This window comes from Periophthalmus magnuspinnatus, chromosome 8 (assembly GCF_009829125.3).
Source record: "Periophthalmus magnuspinnatus isolate fPerMag1 chromosome 8, fPerMag1.2.pri, whole genome shotgun sequence".
Taxonomy (NCBI): domain Eukaryota; kingdom Metazoa; phylum Chordata; class Actinopteri; order Gobiiformes; family Gobiidae; genus Periophthalmus; species Periophthalmus magnuspinnatus.
In genome coordinates, this window is record NC_047133.1 from 7,627,930 (window position 1) to 7,644,679 (window position 16,750).

General features: G+C 41.5%; 1 protein-coding gene across 1 annotated transcript; it reads right to left on the reverse strand.

The window, feature by feature from the left end:
• Positions 1–2,118: 2,118 nt before the first annotated feature.
• LOC117374335 (amine sulfotransferase-like) lies at positions 2,119–8,837 on the reverse strand. Its single transcript, XM_033970418.2, has 6 exons — positions 8,694–8,837; positions 5,237–5,442; positions 5,068–5,176; positions 4,554–4,648; positions 2,510–2,690; positions 2,119–2,387 (listed from the first exon to the last, which is right to left on the reverse strand). The coding sequence occupies exons 1-6, from the start codon at positions 8,830–8,832 to the stop codon at positions 2,278–2,280; spliced, it is 840 nt and encodes a 279-aa protein (XP_033826309.1). The 5' UTR covers positions 8,833–8,837; the 3' UTR covers positions 2,119–2,277.
• Between the last annotated feature and the right edge of the window lie 7,913 nt (positions 8,838–16,750).

Genomic DNA, 16,750 nt, shown 5'->3' on the forward strand with positions numbered 1-16,750 from the left:
TGAAGCCTTGGTACTTGTAGACGTCTGAGGACGACACCCACCTCTACGACCAGGACTTCAGCCTGGAGGCTCTGCCCCACACCAACAGGGGGCGATAAAGAACCAGAGGAGACCCAACTGGAGTCTGCCCAGGTACCCCTGGACGAGGTACCCATGGATGAGAGCGCTCTGGTCAAAGAGTTGGAGCAAATGATCAGGTCCAAATGAACCAATCACTGGACCTCAGGCTCAAGACTCAGGAGAAGACTGACCAAGAGAAAGAGGAGATCCAAAACCTCACTGGTGCTCTCCAAAAGGAAGACAAAGAACTGCAACATCTGACGAAGGTCCATGGTGAGAGCAGATACCTGTACCTCAAGACAATGCAGGAACTGGTGGGGGTGAAACAGGAGCTTCACAGAATCAAAAATGTTACAACAAAAACAAATGTGGCAGACTAGAACTTGCAAAAAGTCACTGCTTTGCTCCAAGAGAAAGAGAAGGAGATGGTTTCCCACACCAGTGCCCATAAACAGCTGAGAAAACTGTACATCAGTGCATGACACAAGAACATGCAGCTGAAACTGGAGCTTACTGCAAAAACGGAGTTGGGGCTGTAAAAAGTCAAGGACAAGCTCCAGAAGAAAGAGAAAGAGCTGGATAGAGTCACCAGTGTACATAACAATATCAGACAGCATTTTCACACTGCACTGAGGGACATGGAAGCAATGACCAGTACACTTAAAGAACAGGACACTGCTATCACTGCCCTGAAACACCAAGACTGGTCTGATCCAGAGGCCTGCAGCCGTGAAGGGACAAGCGGCAAAACCAGGGCCAACGAGCAGAGGGACGACAAAACAACACCAACGATGCACAACAAAACAAGCATCAACGTTAGCAGAGATGCTACTAAAGACGAGATGTCCAGAAAAGTGCTACCTTCAAAGCTACAGTCGTCCATGAAGGAGGTGTGCTTCCTAAAAATGGAGAATCTCAAATGTGCTTTTAAAAAAGAAACAAAGAGCACAGCAACCCACTCAACTGAAAAGATGAGTGGAAGAGCAGAGGAAGCGGCTCGGGCGTTACCAGCACTAAGGCAGCTCCAAACATGACCTTTGATCTTTGCATTAAGACAAAATAAAACTCAGACATTTTAAATATCTGTTATTTGTGTCTCCAAAACTGACTTACATGTATATACAATGGTGTAACTGGTCACTATTATGAAGGATATTGGCGAATTCTGAAGTAGAAGTAAAATTCCCAAAAATACTCAAGTAAAAGTATTAAAGTACCTGTTTAAAAGTGTATTTAAAGAGTAAAAAGTAAAAGTTTTTAGCAGTTTTAAGATTTTGAGATCTTATAAAGCAGGGGTGCTCAAACTCTTCACCGAGGGCCATATCTTGAAAAATATTTGACACGGAGGGCCACAGACCAGTGATGATTACAGTCAATAATTCAGATGGTGCATTTAACATAGTTTTGGCTTCATACTTTAAATAAAGCTTGAACTATTAATATCAGGTCTGTATGACAATGCAGTGTGATGTTATTTAGGTTTTATTAGTAGGATTACTCAAATTTGCCATAAAAAATACTGATTATGATCAATTGGACCAATTCAACTGAAGGCCTGAGGGCCAATAAAAATTGGTCTCAGGGCCGCATTTGGCCCCCGGGCCATAGTTTGGACACCCCTGCTCTAATGTAATCCCTGTTGTACTGTCATAAAAGAATAGGATTCATATGGGACAAGTTGGTGGGTGAGTGCATTAGCTGAAGATTTGGTGCCTCCTTCAGAGTAAGTTCATGATGAGGTAAAACCAGAGTAAAATGATCAGGACTAGTTGAATTTGGCCCATTATAAATATGCTTTGTGAAATTGAACTTTGACCTGTTTGACTAATGTATTATGTACTTAACTAGAGTACAATTTGTGACAGTTGTATCCACTTCAGGGACTTAAGTGTAACAACTTCATAATATTTCTCAGTATAAAGTTGTGGTCAAACTCAAGTACAAGTACTGTATTAAACATATTTGGAAAAGCTACTGCTTGAGTTGAGTTGTTATAAGAGTAAAAGTGTCTGAGTTGAAGTCATAGTGCCTAAAACTCAGAAAAAGGATTGAGAAACTCCATGTTCAAACCATTTAATACTGACAACAGAAGGCTTTTATAACACCAGTTAAATCAACAGTGGATTAAGCCATGGATTCATTTCACTATTGGCATGTGTTTGTTCTGTTGTTCACTTTAAATCATATAATAGTCTTCACATTGCTCTGAATCTTCTTTTATTCCCAGATAAACTTTAGATTCATGTCTCCAAGTCTCTCCTCCAGGATTCGGTCCACTCTTTCACTCTGCGCAACAGTGAATGTGTTCTTCCAGTCTCCAATGCGCCCTGTCGAACAATAACATTAGGTTTACCTCAACATTCGTATTCTGCTGAATTTACTTTAGTTTGAACCATGTAATACCAAAGTTTGAAGCATTTTAACATTAATCATGTGGGTCATGTATTACCTTTGCGCAGGAAGACTCCAAAGTTTAAACTTTTTGGCAAAAATGGTATCAATGTGTAGTTGGCTTTGGGATTGTCCTTCATCGATTCAAATGTTGATTTTTCCACAACTTTGTCAATGTCTGCATCACTGAGATTTTTACACAAGAACTGGCAGATTTTCACCACGGCTCCTCTTAGGTCCTAAAAAACAAAATATAATAGATTGTGATCATGTGGCATCGTACGACGGAGTGTAAGAGTCAAACTGAAAAAAATATATTATTATGCAGGCACTACAAGTATAAAGTTGTTACATTTCAGCATAAATGGCGTAATTTGATGAGAATAAAGTTGTAATATTTTGAGAATAAAGTCTTAGCAAAAAGAATATTTTATTTTACCCCCAAAAAAGTTGATATTTATTGAGTTAGGGTCAACACTGTCTGCAACAGATTGTCACCACAGCAAAGTGCAGTACTAGGAACAGCAAAGATACTGTGCAGAACCCTCAAGCTCCCAGGCCTCTGGTAGAGGTCCTGAGCGTGGAAAAGAGGGGATGAGACCACCCACGGAGGGTGAGAAGGAGATTATTTTATATATTTATATAAGGCTCATTACAAGACTCATTGTACAAATTGTTTTTCAAATGCATTAATTAAATGAATAATTAATGTATTAAATTTCAGTTAAATAAACACAGCAGAAAAATTCATATTCAGTTTTATCAAGTGCCAAAAGATCAACAACTTGTTGAAAATGTGACGCACACAAAATGTGCAGTCACATTTTATGTTATTAATTATTGGATTATTTACAAAGAGACTTACTTGAGGCTCCCGTTGCTTTAAAATATACTAAATCCTTCAATTATTATAAATTTTTAATGTGATTTGTTTTATTTGAGATTTTTTCATGTTTTGGGAGAGTGCCACAAGGGGGCGGTGAAATGTAGCGGGTCTTCCGGTCCGACCCTACCTGGAGCGTCTTGTCCAACCCTCTTTCATAATATGAAGCGAGGCTGCACAGAACCGAGCTCACTGCCTGTCGTCTCATTATTTTTCCTGGTTTTTCAGGGATTTTCTTCTATTCGGGTCTGCCCCCTAGACCGGACCCGTAACAAAAAGGTAAATTGAACAAGGTTTAACCTATTTTAATATAATTTGGTCACGTTCGGCCGGCGGGGTTAATAAGGCAAAGGGCCGTGTTCGCCCATGTCTGTCCTACAGGGTTCACTTCTGCGGGAGCACGACCAGGGACTCTGCCCTTTCACCTTTTGCTCGAGAACAGTCAGAGACTGACCGCAGGCACATAGCAAAGAAATGTCTGGCCAGTGAGTGAGCATGCAGGCTTTTTGGGAGATATCTGCAGGGCATGGACAGATTTGTATTGCAAACTGATCATAAGCCTCTTGTTGCTGAGATAAACAAGTATGACCAGGACAAAACACCTGTCAGGTGTCAGAAACATTTGATGTGTTTAATGAAGTTTAATTCAGAGGCTGTTCATGTCCCAGGAAAGCAGACACACTGTCTCGAGACCCTCTGCAGAACTGTACAGTGTCAGACACAGCATGAGGTGAAAGTTTATGTGCAGGCAGTGATTGAAACAAGACAAACACTAAAAACAGATTAACCGCCAGAAGAGACGCCATAAGAGACGACGACTTTCTCCAAACTGTTTCATTACACAAAGGCTGACCCTCAGATTTGTCAGACTTGCCACACAACCTGCTGAAACACCACACAGTCAGAGCTCACCTGTCAGAGGTCAGTGGACTGTTAATGCACGATGACCTCACTGTCATTCTGGCTTCAATGCAAAACACTCTACTGTCACAAATACATGTGGGTCATCAGGGACTCACACAGTGCCACAAAAGACCAAACATGTCAGTATGTTGGTCAGGTGTCGGGAGAGACATCACTGAGCTCGTCAACACGTGTGAGATTTGCATTAAGAACAAGCCATAAATACATGGCCCTGTCCTCCATGCTCAATCTGACATGATCAGATCAAACTGTAAAATGTGAACACATCCTACTGAAATTCTGCAAGATTTCTTACCATTATCATGTCCTCATAGGTCAGATAGAGGATGTTGAACTGGTCAAAGGCTGAACGCCACTCTCGGATGTGAACAAACCAGGATGAAACAAGGACTATGAAGAACAAAAACAATATTTACACATAAATAAAATAAATAATAGGCTATAATGTCTGTGTCATCCCTCATTTGTACAGGTAGGGTCCATCACTAAAAGGTTGGGTTCTGTCACCTGGACAACACTTTTAGAGTGAAAACATGTCACCACTCATCTAAGTTCTTCAGTTGTGATGCAGCTCTGGTGTGGGACTGTTTTAAATATCTCTCTGAAGGGAAGAGCTGCATACACTGAAACTAACACACCGCTGTCATGAGCTGATTGTCTAAGCAGAGTTAAAACGAGGGCTGTGCCATTTTGTGCTGTGTTTTCAGCCCTTCTCCTTCCTCTTCAAAGAGCTAAGGGGAAGGGCAAGGGCTAAAGGGAAGGAGTAGGGGCACAAAAGAGAAATAATATTGGGCCTAAATGTCACTCACCATCTCCTGCCAAGTACTTCTCCAAAAACTCCTCAAAGCTGATGTTGGCATATCTGAATTTATAGTAGGAGACCATGTTGTCTTTTGGATTCCGCATCACATATATAATCTAGGAAATGAGTAGTTGATTACTTACACGCCATGAACTATTTTATGTGTAACATTTTACCTTTGCTCTTTTGTCCTTTAACCCTGGAGGCATGAGGCCAGGTGAGAGATGGCTGGTGAACAGACGAGGAGATGGTCTTTTTGAATAGTTCTCCTTCATCGGGTTTATCTCCAGCCATGGCATCTGCATTGAGTTAAATGGAGCTTCCTTCACTTCTCCAGTGAGCTCATAGATGGAGATGATGATCTGCTGGGTCCAGACAGTCCCTGTGAGGAGATAACTGTGGATATGTGTTTGTTTACAGTTGAAAACAGAAGTTTACATACACTATATAAAAAAACATATATGCTTTTTTCCTCACTGTCTGACATGAAATCAGACTAAACCTTTCCTGTTTTAGGTCAATTAGGATTACCAAAATTATTTCTATTTGCTAAATGCCAGAATAATGAGAGAAAAAATGTTTAGACTAGTTTTCATTACTTTCTTCAAAGTCAAAAGTTTACATACAGTAAGATTACTATGCATTTAAACAATTTGGAGAAAAAAAAACAGATGATGATGCCATGCCATTGAAAGCTTCTGATTGGTTTATTGACAACATTTGGGCTAATAAGAGGCACATATGTGGATATATTTGAAGGGACACCTGAAACACTCTGCTTCTTTGTGTAACATCATGCGAAAGTCAAAAAAATCAGTCAAAATATCAGGAAAAGAATTGTGGACTTGCACGAGTCTGGCTCATCATTGGGTGCAATTTCCAGATGCCTGAAGGTGCCACGTTCATCTGTTCAAACAATTATACACAAGTGTAAACATTATGGGTCTGAGGAAGGAGACGGGTTCTGTGTCCCAGAGATGAACGTGCTTTGGTCCAAAATGTGCAGATCAACCCAAGAACAAAAGCAAAAGACCTTGTGAAGATGCTGCTGATGCTGGTAAGAGTGTGTCATTATCCACAATGAAACATGTACTGTAGGACATGGGCTCAAAGGCCACTCTGCAGGAAGAAGCTGTTACTCCAAAAGAAACAGAAAAACATCAGATTACAGTTTGCAAATGCACACAGGGAGTGGAGACATGTCCTGTGGTCTGATGAAACTAAAATTGAACTGTTTGTCCATAATGAACATTGTGACATTTGGCAGAAAAAGGGGGAAGAAGAAATAATAATTAACCAGAAATAATTCACTTCTTGCCATGAAACTAAATAAATGCTCAAAGCACAATAATATAACCACTGTCAAAGTGAATAATGAAATATTAACAGATCCTAAAGATATAAACAATGAATTTTGCTCTTTTTATCAAACATTATATTCATCCTTCATTGAGTTAAACAAAGCAGGATGCAAACATTTTCTACATGACTTAACTTTGACCTCCTTATCTCAAGAACAAAGTTCAAACCTTAACAGTAATGGAAATGCTTAGAAGAACATCTAGTTCATCCTCATAGATAAAGAGACTTGATTTACTCTGCTGTTCCACTTAAACAAGCAAAGACTCATTTTTGGCCCAATAATTACTAAACTTTTGTCAGTCTGGCAAAATGTGGAAAAAGAATTTATTTTTTAAATTACACAAATGGCATAAGAACAGTCCACTTTTCCATAACTGTTCATTACTTTCTTGGGCTAAACCATTTGCATTTTCACAATGGGAAAAGAAAAGGATTCATGTATTAGGAGACATGTTTGGCGACTCTGGGCTTCTCCCATTTAATGATTTACGTGCCTTTAATCTGTCACCATCTTCTTTTTTCTTGTAAAACTGATGGCCCTTCACTGGAAAATATTCTACAACTTGACTCCTCACTGGATCAATACCTTTTGTTTTATCATTAACATGGAATTATCAGTAGCTAAAATGCATGGAGCCATAAGAAAGATTTATTATGGAGTAAAACCTTTTTAGAACTGGATAATCTCAAAGTATAGAGGCTGGAAAAATGCCAAGTATAAATACAAAATTTTTACTTTGTTATTTTAGTATTTTTTCATTGAACAATTCATGTCATTATCTCTTTTGGGTTAAAGTGCATTTCCTTCACTGGCCAGTAGATGGCGAATGTCGCTCAGTGTTGGTAGAGAGTAGACTGAGCGCTGCAGAGGAAGAATCAATCCTCCATCTGAAGTAAAGCGGCTCAACATGTGCTCTGTTTATTCTTCTATTAACAGGTTGGTAACACTAAAATCACAAGTTTTACGTAAAGAGTCAAAGTTATAAGATGTCAAAGGTCAAATGGAGAACTGTAGGAAAAAGTGTAACAAAAGTTCCTAAAGGGTTTTTGTGCACATTGTGATCGTATTGTATGCTAACCTGCTAAGCTAGTGGTCAAGTGTAAAGAGAGTACAACGTGTAAAACTAATCCAAACCAGTCTAAGGTGCAAGGAACCACTTGAGTCATATTATTTATGGACATTTATGAAACGTTTTCATACACGATTGCATTTACTGGGTTTTATGATACATTAAATGTGTACATTTTGAGTTTATTACCAAGTACCAGAAATGCTATTGTAACGGTGTTATAAACACACGGCAGTGTTAAGTTTAGAGGGACTAGCGCCATCTCATGGACACTTGCTGAATTATTTTATTTTATTTTTTTAAATTTTTATTTATTTATTTTTTTACATAGTGAATAAATTAATATGTCATGGCTTATTGTTAAAAATCTAAATATTGATCCAAGTTCAGATGAGCTAAAGATAAAAAGGGATAAAAACAGTAATTAATTTTATGTAAGATTCTTATTAAAAAGAAATGTATTTACAGTTTTTATGTTGTTAATATGTATAGATGTCAATTAATATGTTAAATATATGGATTCATGTTACTTGTTTTGTAATGTAATGTGCATAAGAGGAAGAATCAATCCTCCGTCTGAAGTAAAGCAGCTCAGCACATGTGCTCTGTTTATTCTTCTATTAACAGGTTTACTTCAGCAACACAGATGCTCCTCTGAACCACTGGTCAGAGGAGCAACATAAGCAAAGTTCAACAACTTACAATTAGTGGAAGAGATTTTTATAATGTAAATATACTGTAAATTAAGGAGTAGCTGTATGGAGCCCTTAAAAAAAAAAAAATGTGTATTTGAATACATATATAACGTAATTTGAATACATATATAACGTTATATATATATATATATATATATATATATATATATATATATATATATATATATATGTTTTATGTTATAGGTGTGAGTATATGTTTGTGTGCATATACGTTTATCTCTGTCTTGGTTAAACCAAGATTCCGTAACAGTGATGATGCTGAAAGGGCGAATGAATTGTTAAAGATAGTCTTTGATAGAATTAAAATTGCTATACATGCTCTTGCTATTAAAATGCATTATTGACAGGTTCTCCTTAAAGTAATTCTACACAGTACTTTGAATTACTTTGTGTATGAATTGTGCTGTTTAAATAAACATGTCTTGCCTAGTATCATGTTAAGATGTGATGCTGCTGATTTTAAGGACAGAACTGTGTTCACTTACCTGATTTGGGATAAGTGACCAAAAACACATCATCCTCTCGTATGTCAAAGCTCTGCAGTGATTCGATGTACTCAGCAGAGGTCAAACGGTCATCATAGTTATGGCCTTTATATTCTTTATATTCTTTGAAGGTTTCCATTGTGACACAGAAGTGTAAAGTTACCCCAGCTGAAAAGAGAGATGTGTGGCCGGTAGATTTATAGTGGGACTAAACACATAAACTCCACCAACCCTAAACTCCACCCACTACCACATTTGGGGGGGAGGACTTGAGGGTTACTGTCTTAAGAAGAAACAAAAGTCAAAAAGAACAAAAACGTGATAGAGGCTTAAGGACGCACCTGCAGCCCATCAGCGCATTTACCTCCACCTGCTGCTGGGTATAAGATGGACCAGCTCAAGACATTCGGTGCCAGATCGTCCGAGTCTCTAACGTGAATGTTCCAGCTCTGTTTTTGTATTTCTTGTTGCCTACTTTTGGATGCTGACTGGAGTTTTGCTGCCCCTCAGATCCCTGCTCCCTCGCTCGTCCCAGCTCCTGGCCTCTGGTTCAGCTCCTGACCCCGCGCTTTGGCTCCGGTACAGTCTACTCCTTGTCTTCACCTCCTTGTCTCGTCCTGGACTCCGGCTTGCTCCACATCTCCAGCCCCGGCTCCCGTTCTTCGGACTGCTCCTGCTCGGTCTTCTCTGGCTCCGTCCCCGATCCTGTCCTTGCTCCAGTCCTGGTTGTTCCCTGTTCCCGTCTCCGCTCTTCACAACGCATCTTCGGACTCTGACTCGCACCCCGCTCCCCGTCTCTTGCTGGTTTAATGAACTTTTGTTATTTATTGCACAAACTGTAAATAAACACTGTAAATCTGCCCCGAGTTCTGCACTCTTTGGTCCGCCCTACACCAGCCATTACGACACTTCATGAATGTACATTTTGGGAAATATTTACAAATGTTTGCGTACATTGTAAAGGAGGTGCTGGGAAAGAAACCCAAAGTTGTGACCTCAGAAAAGGACTGTATTTAGGACTAGTCTAGTATCCATAATCGAACAACCTGGGGTTAATCTGGTTAGACGCCAGTTTACACTCTACCACTCTTTATTGAAGTTGTTTAGGTTCATGGTTTTTAAAAGCAGAAATAATACTATGAATGTAATGAATAATATAGCAAATAAAATATATAATATATAGTAATAATAAACATTAATGTAACAAACAGCTAAGTTTGTTACTAGATGAATAGCACCTTTCACTATATGCACTGTAAATTGCACGTACACTTTAATAGCACACAGCACTTTAAACATTATTTGCACGGTAAAAAAAAAGAATTGCACAAAAGGATTTAAAAATGTTTATTTAATGTGTCTGCTTTTACCCAGTTTTAGATCTGGTGGCACAGTGGCACTTTAATTGAAGCTCCGTGTCCTGGAGGGGAAAGAGGACAAAATTAAACAGCTAATTAATACATTGGATATGTGTAATATTAGTGCAGTGTTTGTTTGAGAATGTTTTTAAGTGTTTGTGTGTTCTGTAATTTGTAGTGTTTTTAGTGAAAGTGTTTTAAAAATGTTTTAACTTACCACCTCCTTGTCCTTGTGTCCAGGTGTCAAAGAGGTCCCAGGGGAAACGAGCTCCCTTAAAAAGGTTCCGGGGCGGGACCAAGGCGGGGAAGGTGTAGGGGAGACATGTTGGGCAGTTTTAAATGGTTTATGGGGTTTTATGGAGGTTTGAGTTTTAAAGAGCTAAGGCTATTTTTTAAATACCCCTATTAATTAATAGTAGTTTAGTCCAGTTAGAGGAACAGGATAAAAGGCACCTGCAACCATCAAACCATGTTCTGCTGCTGGAGATGATGCTGCTCCTCTGACCTCCATTTGCACAAGGCACCTTGCACTTTGATAATTGATGGGAGAAAGAAATAAAAATTGTGGACCACACCCGTGCTGCTGTCTTCTGTTGCACATCCTGCCACTAACGGCCAGCCTACGTTACATTTGGTGTTGGAAGTTTGTCCTCGCCGCTGTGAGACGAAGAAAATGCCAACACGGGGGAAAAGAAATCATGAAGACGAGAATAGAGTGGAGTCTACTCACCACCAGGAAGCTCAGGCAAGTGGCTCCAAAGACAGTTTGGAGAAACTGGCGGGCATGGTGAAATGGCTAATGGACTCCCAGGTCGCACGGGACAAAAAAGGGGACAAAGAGCGCATGGTACAGGAGCAGCACTGGGAGGCCATGCAGAAGGAAGTAAGCAAGATCCAACAGCAGGTATTGAGGATGCAGTCAGAGCGATATGAGCATCAAAATGACGTTGAAGAACCAACGGCGGCACCAACAGATGATGAGTACAATTACACTTATAGGCCTCAGCGGGAACCAAAGCTGTTGCCATTGACCGCAGAGGATAACATTGAGCATTTCCTCATCACCTTCGAGAGAATGGCCCGAGTGTCACGTTGGCCATCTGAGGAGTGGGCTGTCCATCTAGTTCCTCTTCTCACAGGCAAAGCCAGGAAGGCCTATGTTTTAATTGACTTTGCAGACACCGAAGACTACCACAAGGTGAAAGAAGCCATCTTGGTAAAGTATGAGATCATGGCTGAGACTTAATGGCGCTGTTTCAGATCTCTGAAGATTGAACCAGATGAGACACCTTGAGAACTGTATGTGCGGCTGAAGGAACTTTTCTATAGATGGATACAGCCGGAGAAGTCAGACATTCGAATCATTGCAGAGACACTTATCCTGGAGCAGTTCCTTCGGATGGTTAATCCTGAGCTGGAGGTTTGGATTCGGGAGCGCAACATGACCACCTCTGAGGAAGCTGCTTGTCTAGCCGAGGCCTTTACAGCAGCTCGGAAAGGGACCAGATCCATGCATTTTGACCGAGAATCTCCCCAAGGCCAGTCAAGTAAGTCCTTTGGGGGTGATAGGAGGTTGGGTCCTGCTCAGGGTAATATCAGTGGTAGGCCATCTCCATTCAATCAACAGTCCCGTCCAGCTAAAAAGCCGTTCTCCAAAACGCTAGCACAGGAAATAAGGTGTTATAATTGCAATGAGCTAGGTCATACACAGCACTTCTGTCCGGCACTTAAAGCCAAGCCATCTTTGCTATGTTCCGTACCTAGACCAGTAGTAGTGCAGACAGGGGAGCGGAAGGGGTGTTTAACACCAGTCCTTGTTAATGGCCACCGGCATGAAGCTCTGTTAGATTCGGGCTGTTTTCAGACAGTAGTTTTGTCTAGTTTGGTTCCAGTTGAACGTCAGTCTCCAGACAAGACCCCTCTAATTTGCATACATGGAGATGGGCACTGGTACTCTACATCTGAGGTGTTTTTGACTGTTGGAGGACAAACTTACCTGGTCACTGTAGCCCTGTCCAAAAACCTGCCTTATGGGGTTATTCTAGGGAATGACATTCCAACCCTCCCTGATCTAATTGCTCAGTCTGACAGTAGCCAGGATGCAAATGTTTCATCGCCAGAGATTATGTGCAACCCAAGCCCAATGACAGAATCCAGTCCAGCTAATTATTGTAATATTCTCACCAGAGCCCAGTCAGCTAGGGAAGTCTTAGAAGAGCTGCCTTTTTGTGATGAGGAGCTCGAGGTGCAACCAGGAAAGATGAGAAAGTCAAAGTCCCAAAAGAGAAGGGATGAGTTTGCAGGCTCACAGAGAGAAGAAAATGAACTTGCCAAACCCCTCAGTCCAGTTGAGTTCAGTATTCCCTCAGACATAGGTGCCCTTCAGGAAGAAGACCCCACTCTAAAGCCCTGGTTTGAAAAGGTCACAGAGCGGGAGGGGGTCAGCCTAGGGAAGGTCAGCTACCTGGATGAAGTGGGTTATATCATTAAAAATGGTCTCCTTTACCAGAGAAAGGACAAGGTTGAAGCCGTAGCCTTGCCACAGCAGTTCAGAGAGAGGGTAATGGAAGTGGGACACTCCATTCCCTGGACAGGTCACATGGCACTCCAGAAAACTCTGAGAAGAATTGGTAGCCGTTTTGCTTGGCCAGGAATGCATGCTGAGCTGCCAAAGTTTTGTACATCCTGTAAAACATGCCAGTTAACCTCAGGCAAACGAGTGACACAAGCCCAACTACAGCCACTACCCATTATTGGCACCCTATTTGAAAGAATTGGCATGGACATTGTGGGCCCCCTGGAGAGAAGCTCTGCAGGAAACAAATACATTTTGGTGTTGTGTGCCTACGCTACACGTTATCCTGAGCACTTTCCCCTCAGGTGTATCAAAGCCAAACAAGTGGCCAATTGTTTACTGCAGCTTTTCTCTAGGGTTGGGGTCGCCAAAGAAATTCTCATAGATTGTGGTACCAATTTTTTGTCCAAACTCCTCCAACAAGTCTACCAGCTGTTAGGGGTCAAGGGTATCAGGACAACTCCTTATCACCCCCAAACGGACGGATTGGTGGAGAGGTATAATCAAACACTGAAAACCATGCTGCGGAAGTTTGTCTCTACCACAGGGGCAGATTGGGACCAGTGGCTACCGTACCTCCTGTTTGCCTACAGGGAGGTCCCGCAGGCATCAACTGGCTTCTCACCTTTTGACCTGTTATATGGACGCCAGGTGAGGGGCCCACTAGACCTGCTAAAGGAATATTGGGAGGGTACAGAGCCAGAAAGAGACAACATTGTCGCCTACGTCCTGAAGATGAGAGAGAGACTTGAGGCAATGGCAGTTCTGGCTCAGGAGAACTTAAAGGGAGCACAGGAACGACAAAAGACCTGGTACGATTGTAAGGCAAAGGACAGAAGGTACTGTTGCTATTACCCACTAGTGAGAACAAGTTGCTAGCTAAATGGCACGGACCTTACGACATCACAAGACAAATTAGCAAAGTTAACTATGAACTGTACATGCCTGAAAGACAGAAAAAGCACCAGGTTTTCCATGTAAATCTTTTGAAAGAATTCCTCACTCGGCAAGAGCCTTCACAGCAACTTCTGGTGCGTGCTGTGAAGGATGAGGAAGTGACTGACTGTTTCTTTCCTACTTCTGCCACAGAGCCAGCCGCTGTTGACCTCTCTCACCTCTCTCCCTCGCAGCAGGAGGAAATCAAACACCTGCTCAATCCCACTCTATTTCAGGAGACCCCTGGCTTCACGTCACTGGTGCAGCACAAAATCAGACTAAGAAAAGATGCTCCGGTGAGGCAGTGGAGTTACAGGATACCTGAACGGTTGGTACCAGTGCTGCAAAAAGAAATTAAACTGATGCTGGAGCTTAATATTATTGAAGTGTCTAACAGTGAATGGTGTAGCCCGGTTGTTCTTGTGCCAAAAAAGGATGGTTCACTTCGATTCTGTATTGATTTTAGATATGTGAATGCAATCTCAAACTTTGACCCCTACCCAATGCCACGCATTGATGACCTGTTGGAGCGTGTGGGAGGTGCTTCATACATCACAACACTGGATTTGTCAAGGGGCTATTGGCAGTTGGCTCTGGCACCTGAAGCTCGAGAACTGACTGTCTTCTGGATGCCATTTGGTTTGTACCAGTTTCGGGTGATGCCATTTGGTCTGCAGGGGGCACCAGCCACTTGGACAGCACAAAGGCTCATGGACTTTGCGCTGAAGGATGTCTCAGAGTTTTCTGCTGCCTACTTGGATGATGTTGTGATTTTCAGCAGCTCCTGGGAGGAACATCTCCACCACCTCCAGGAAGTCCTGCAGAAATCCAAGCAGCAGGACTTACAATCAACCCTCGCAAGTGTGCGGTGGCCCATCGTGAAGTAGAGCACTTGGGCTATATCATTGGCTATGGGAGGATCAGGCCACAGGTACAGAAGATGGAGGCCATACGCTCATTCCCTGTGCCCACTACCAAGAGGAGGGTTCGTGGATTCCTTGGTTTGGTAGGGTGGAACAGGAAGTTTGTTCCACAGTTTGCCGAGAGGTCAGCTGTCCTAAACAACCTCACCAAGAACTCTGCCCCCAAGAAGGTGAGATGGTCAGCAGAATTTTTTCAAAAAATAAACTCATGAAACAGGCCTGGACAAAAATGATGGTACCCCTAGAAAAGACTGAAAATAATATGACCAAAGGGACATGTTAATCCAAGGCGTGTCCACTAATTAGCATCACAGGTGTGTACAATCTTGTACTGAGTCAGTGGGTCTATATACAGGGCTACAGGTCGTCACTGTGCTGTTTGGTGACATGATGTGTACCACACTCAACATGGACCAGAGGAAGCAAAGGAAAGAGTTGTCTCAGGAGATTAGAAAGAAAATTATAGACAAGCATGTTAAAGGTAAAGGCTATAAAACGATCTCCAAGCAGCTTGAGTTCCTGTGACTACAGTTGCACATATTATTCAGAAATTTAAGATCCATGGGACTGTAGCCAAACTCCCTGAACGTGGCCACAGAAGGAAAATTGATGACAAATCAAAGAGACGGATAATACAAATGGTAACAAAAGAATCCAGAAAAAACTTCTAAAGAGATTAAAGGTGAACTTCAAGGCTCAAGGAACATCAGTGTCAGATCGCACTATCTGTCATTGTATGAGCCAAAATGGACTTAATCGGAGACGACCAAGGAGGACACCATTGTTGAAGACAAATCATAAAAAAGCCAGATTGGAATTTTCCAAACTACATGTTGACAAGCCACAAAGCTTCTGGGAGAATGTTCTGTGGACAGATGAGACAAGAATGGAACTTTTTGCCAAAGCACATTAGCTCTGTGTTCACAGACGGAAAAATGAAGCATATCAAGAAAAGAACACTGTCCCGACTGTGAAACATGGAGGAGGCTCTGTTATGTTCTGGGGCTGCTTTGCTGCGTCTGGCACAGGGTGTCTTGAATCTGTGCAGGGTACAATGAACCCTAACCCTGTTTCATGAGTTTATTTTTTTAAATAATTGTGTTGAAGCATGGTTGAAAAGCAATGTCTGACTTTCATTGGTTAAATTTCATAGAATTTGTATTCATTATTACTTTTGTCAGATTCAAGTTATTTCTGTGACCATTGTGAGTTTTCTTTCGTTAACCGACAGGTACCAACAATTTTGTCCACATGTGTAAACACAATCTGAAAAGGCATACAGAAAAATCAATATGCATCTATTTTTTTGTACAATACGATTTATGGCTACAAGAGAAACCAACAACCCACAGTTTTACCACTTGGCGTTCCGACGGCCCGCCCGCCTTTACGTTACAACTTTACAGCAATGTACGTGTATTTCTGCGTCACCCACACCAACAATCTACACATCAAATGAAAGCTACGGCATTCATCTTTCTGAATATGTAAACCATTTACACCTGTAATCACCACAGTGCTGACAGGAAAGACGTTTTTACAGAGAAGTCAGAAATGTGGATTTAGACTTCACTTACCATTGAGCGCTCTGGTTCCATCAAACATCAACATATTCACACAAAGTTGGTCTCATTCGTTCCATAAAGGTCCAGGGGCGGTTCGTGGAACCGAGTGAATATCTCATGGTGGACTGAGGAGTAGAGGGACCTTATGTTTTGTTGGACTGGATGCTGTTCCTGATCGGTAAGCGTGGTTTATGCTATTGACTTAATTGTGGGTCAAATTTGTATCATGTGTAATCATTAGCATTAGCTAATGCCAATCTGCTCCCCCGACCACCACCAATAATCAGGCACACACCATTTGGGCGAAGTGTTTTGCCTAAGGACATAAAGACAGAAGTTGGTCTGGACGCGGGACTCGATCCTCCAACCTTCGGGTTGGGGGACCAAAGCTCTAAGCACTGAGCCACTGTTGCAGAATGACTGTCACACTGTACATGATTGTACAGTGTGTTCTTAGTTTCCACTGTGTGTGTGTTTACATTTTGAAGTGTGTGTTTGTTCTCTGTTTGCAGTGTGTGGTTTGTAAATATATATTTATTTTGACCCATACCACTTGTTTTGACTATATTTTATATACAAATATACATTTTATATTGTTTTGATATGATATATAAATGTACAGTAATAGAGCAGCTGGGTGTGCAAATACAGATTCCTCTCAGTGTGAGTTTTCAGTAGAGGCCTCCTTGATGTCTGTGGG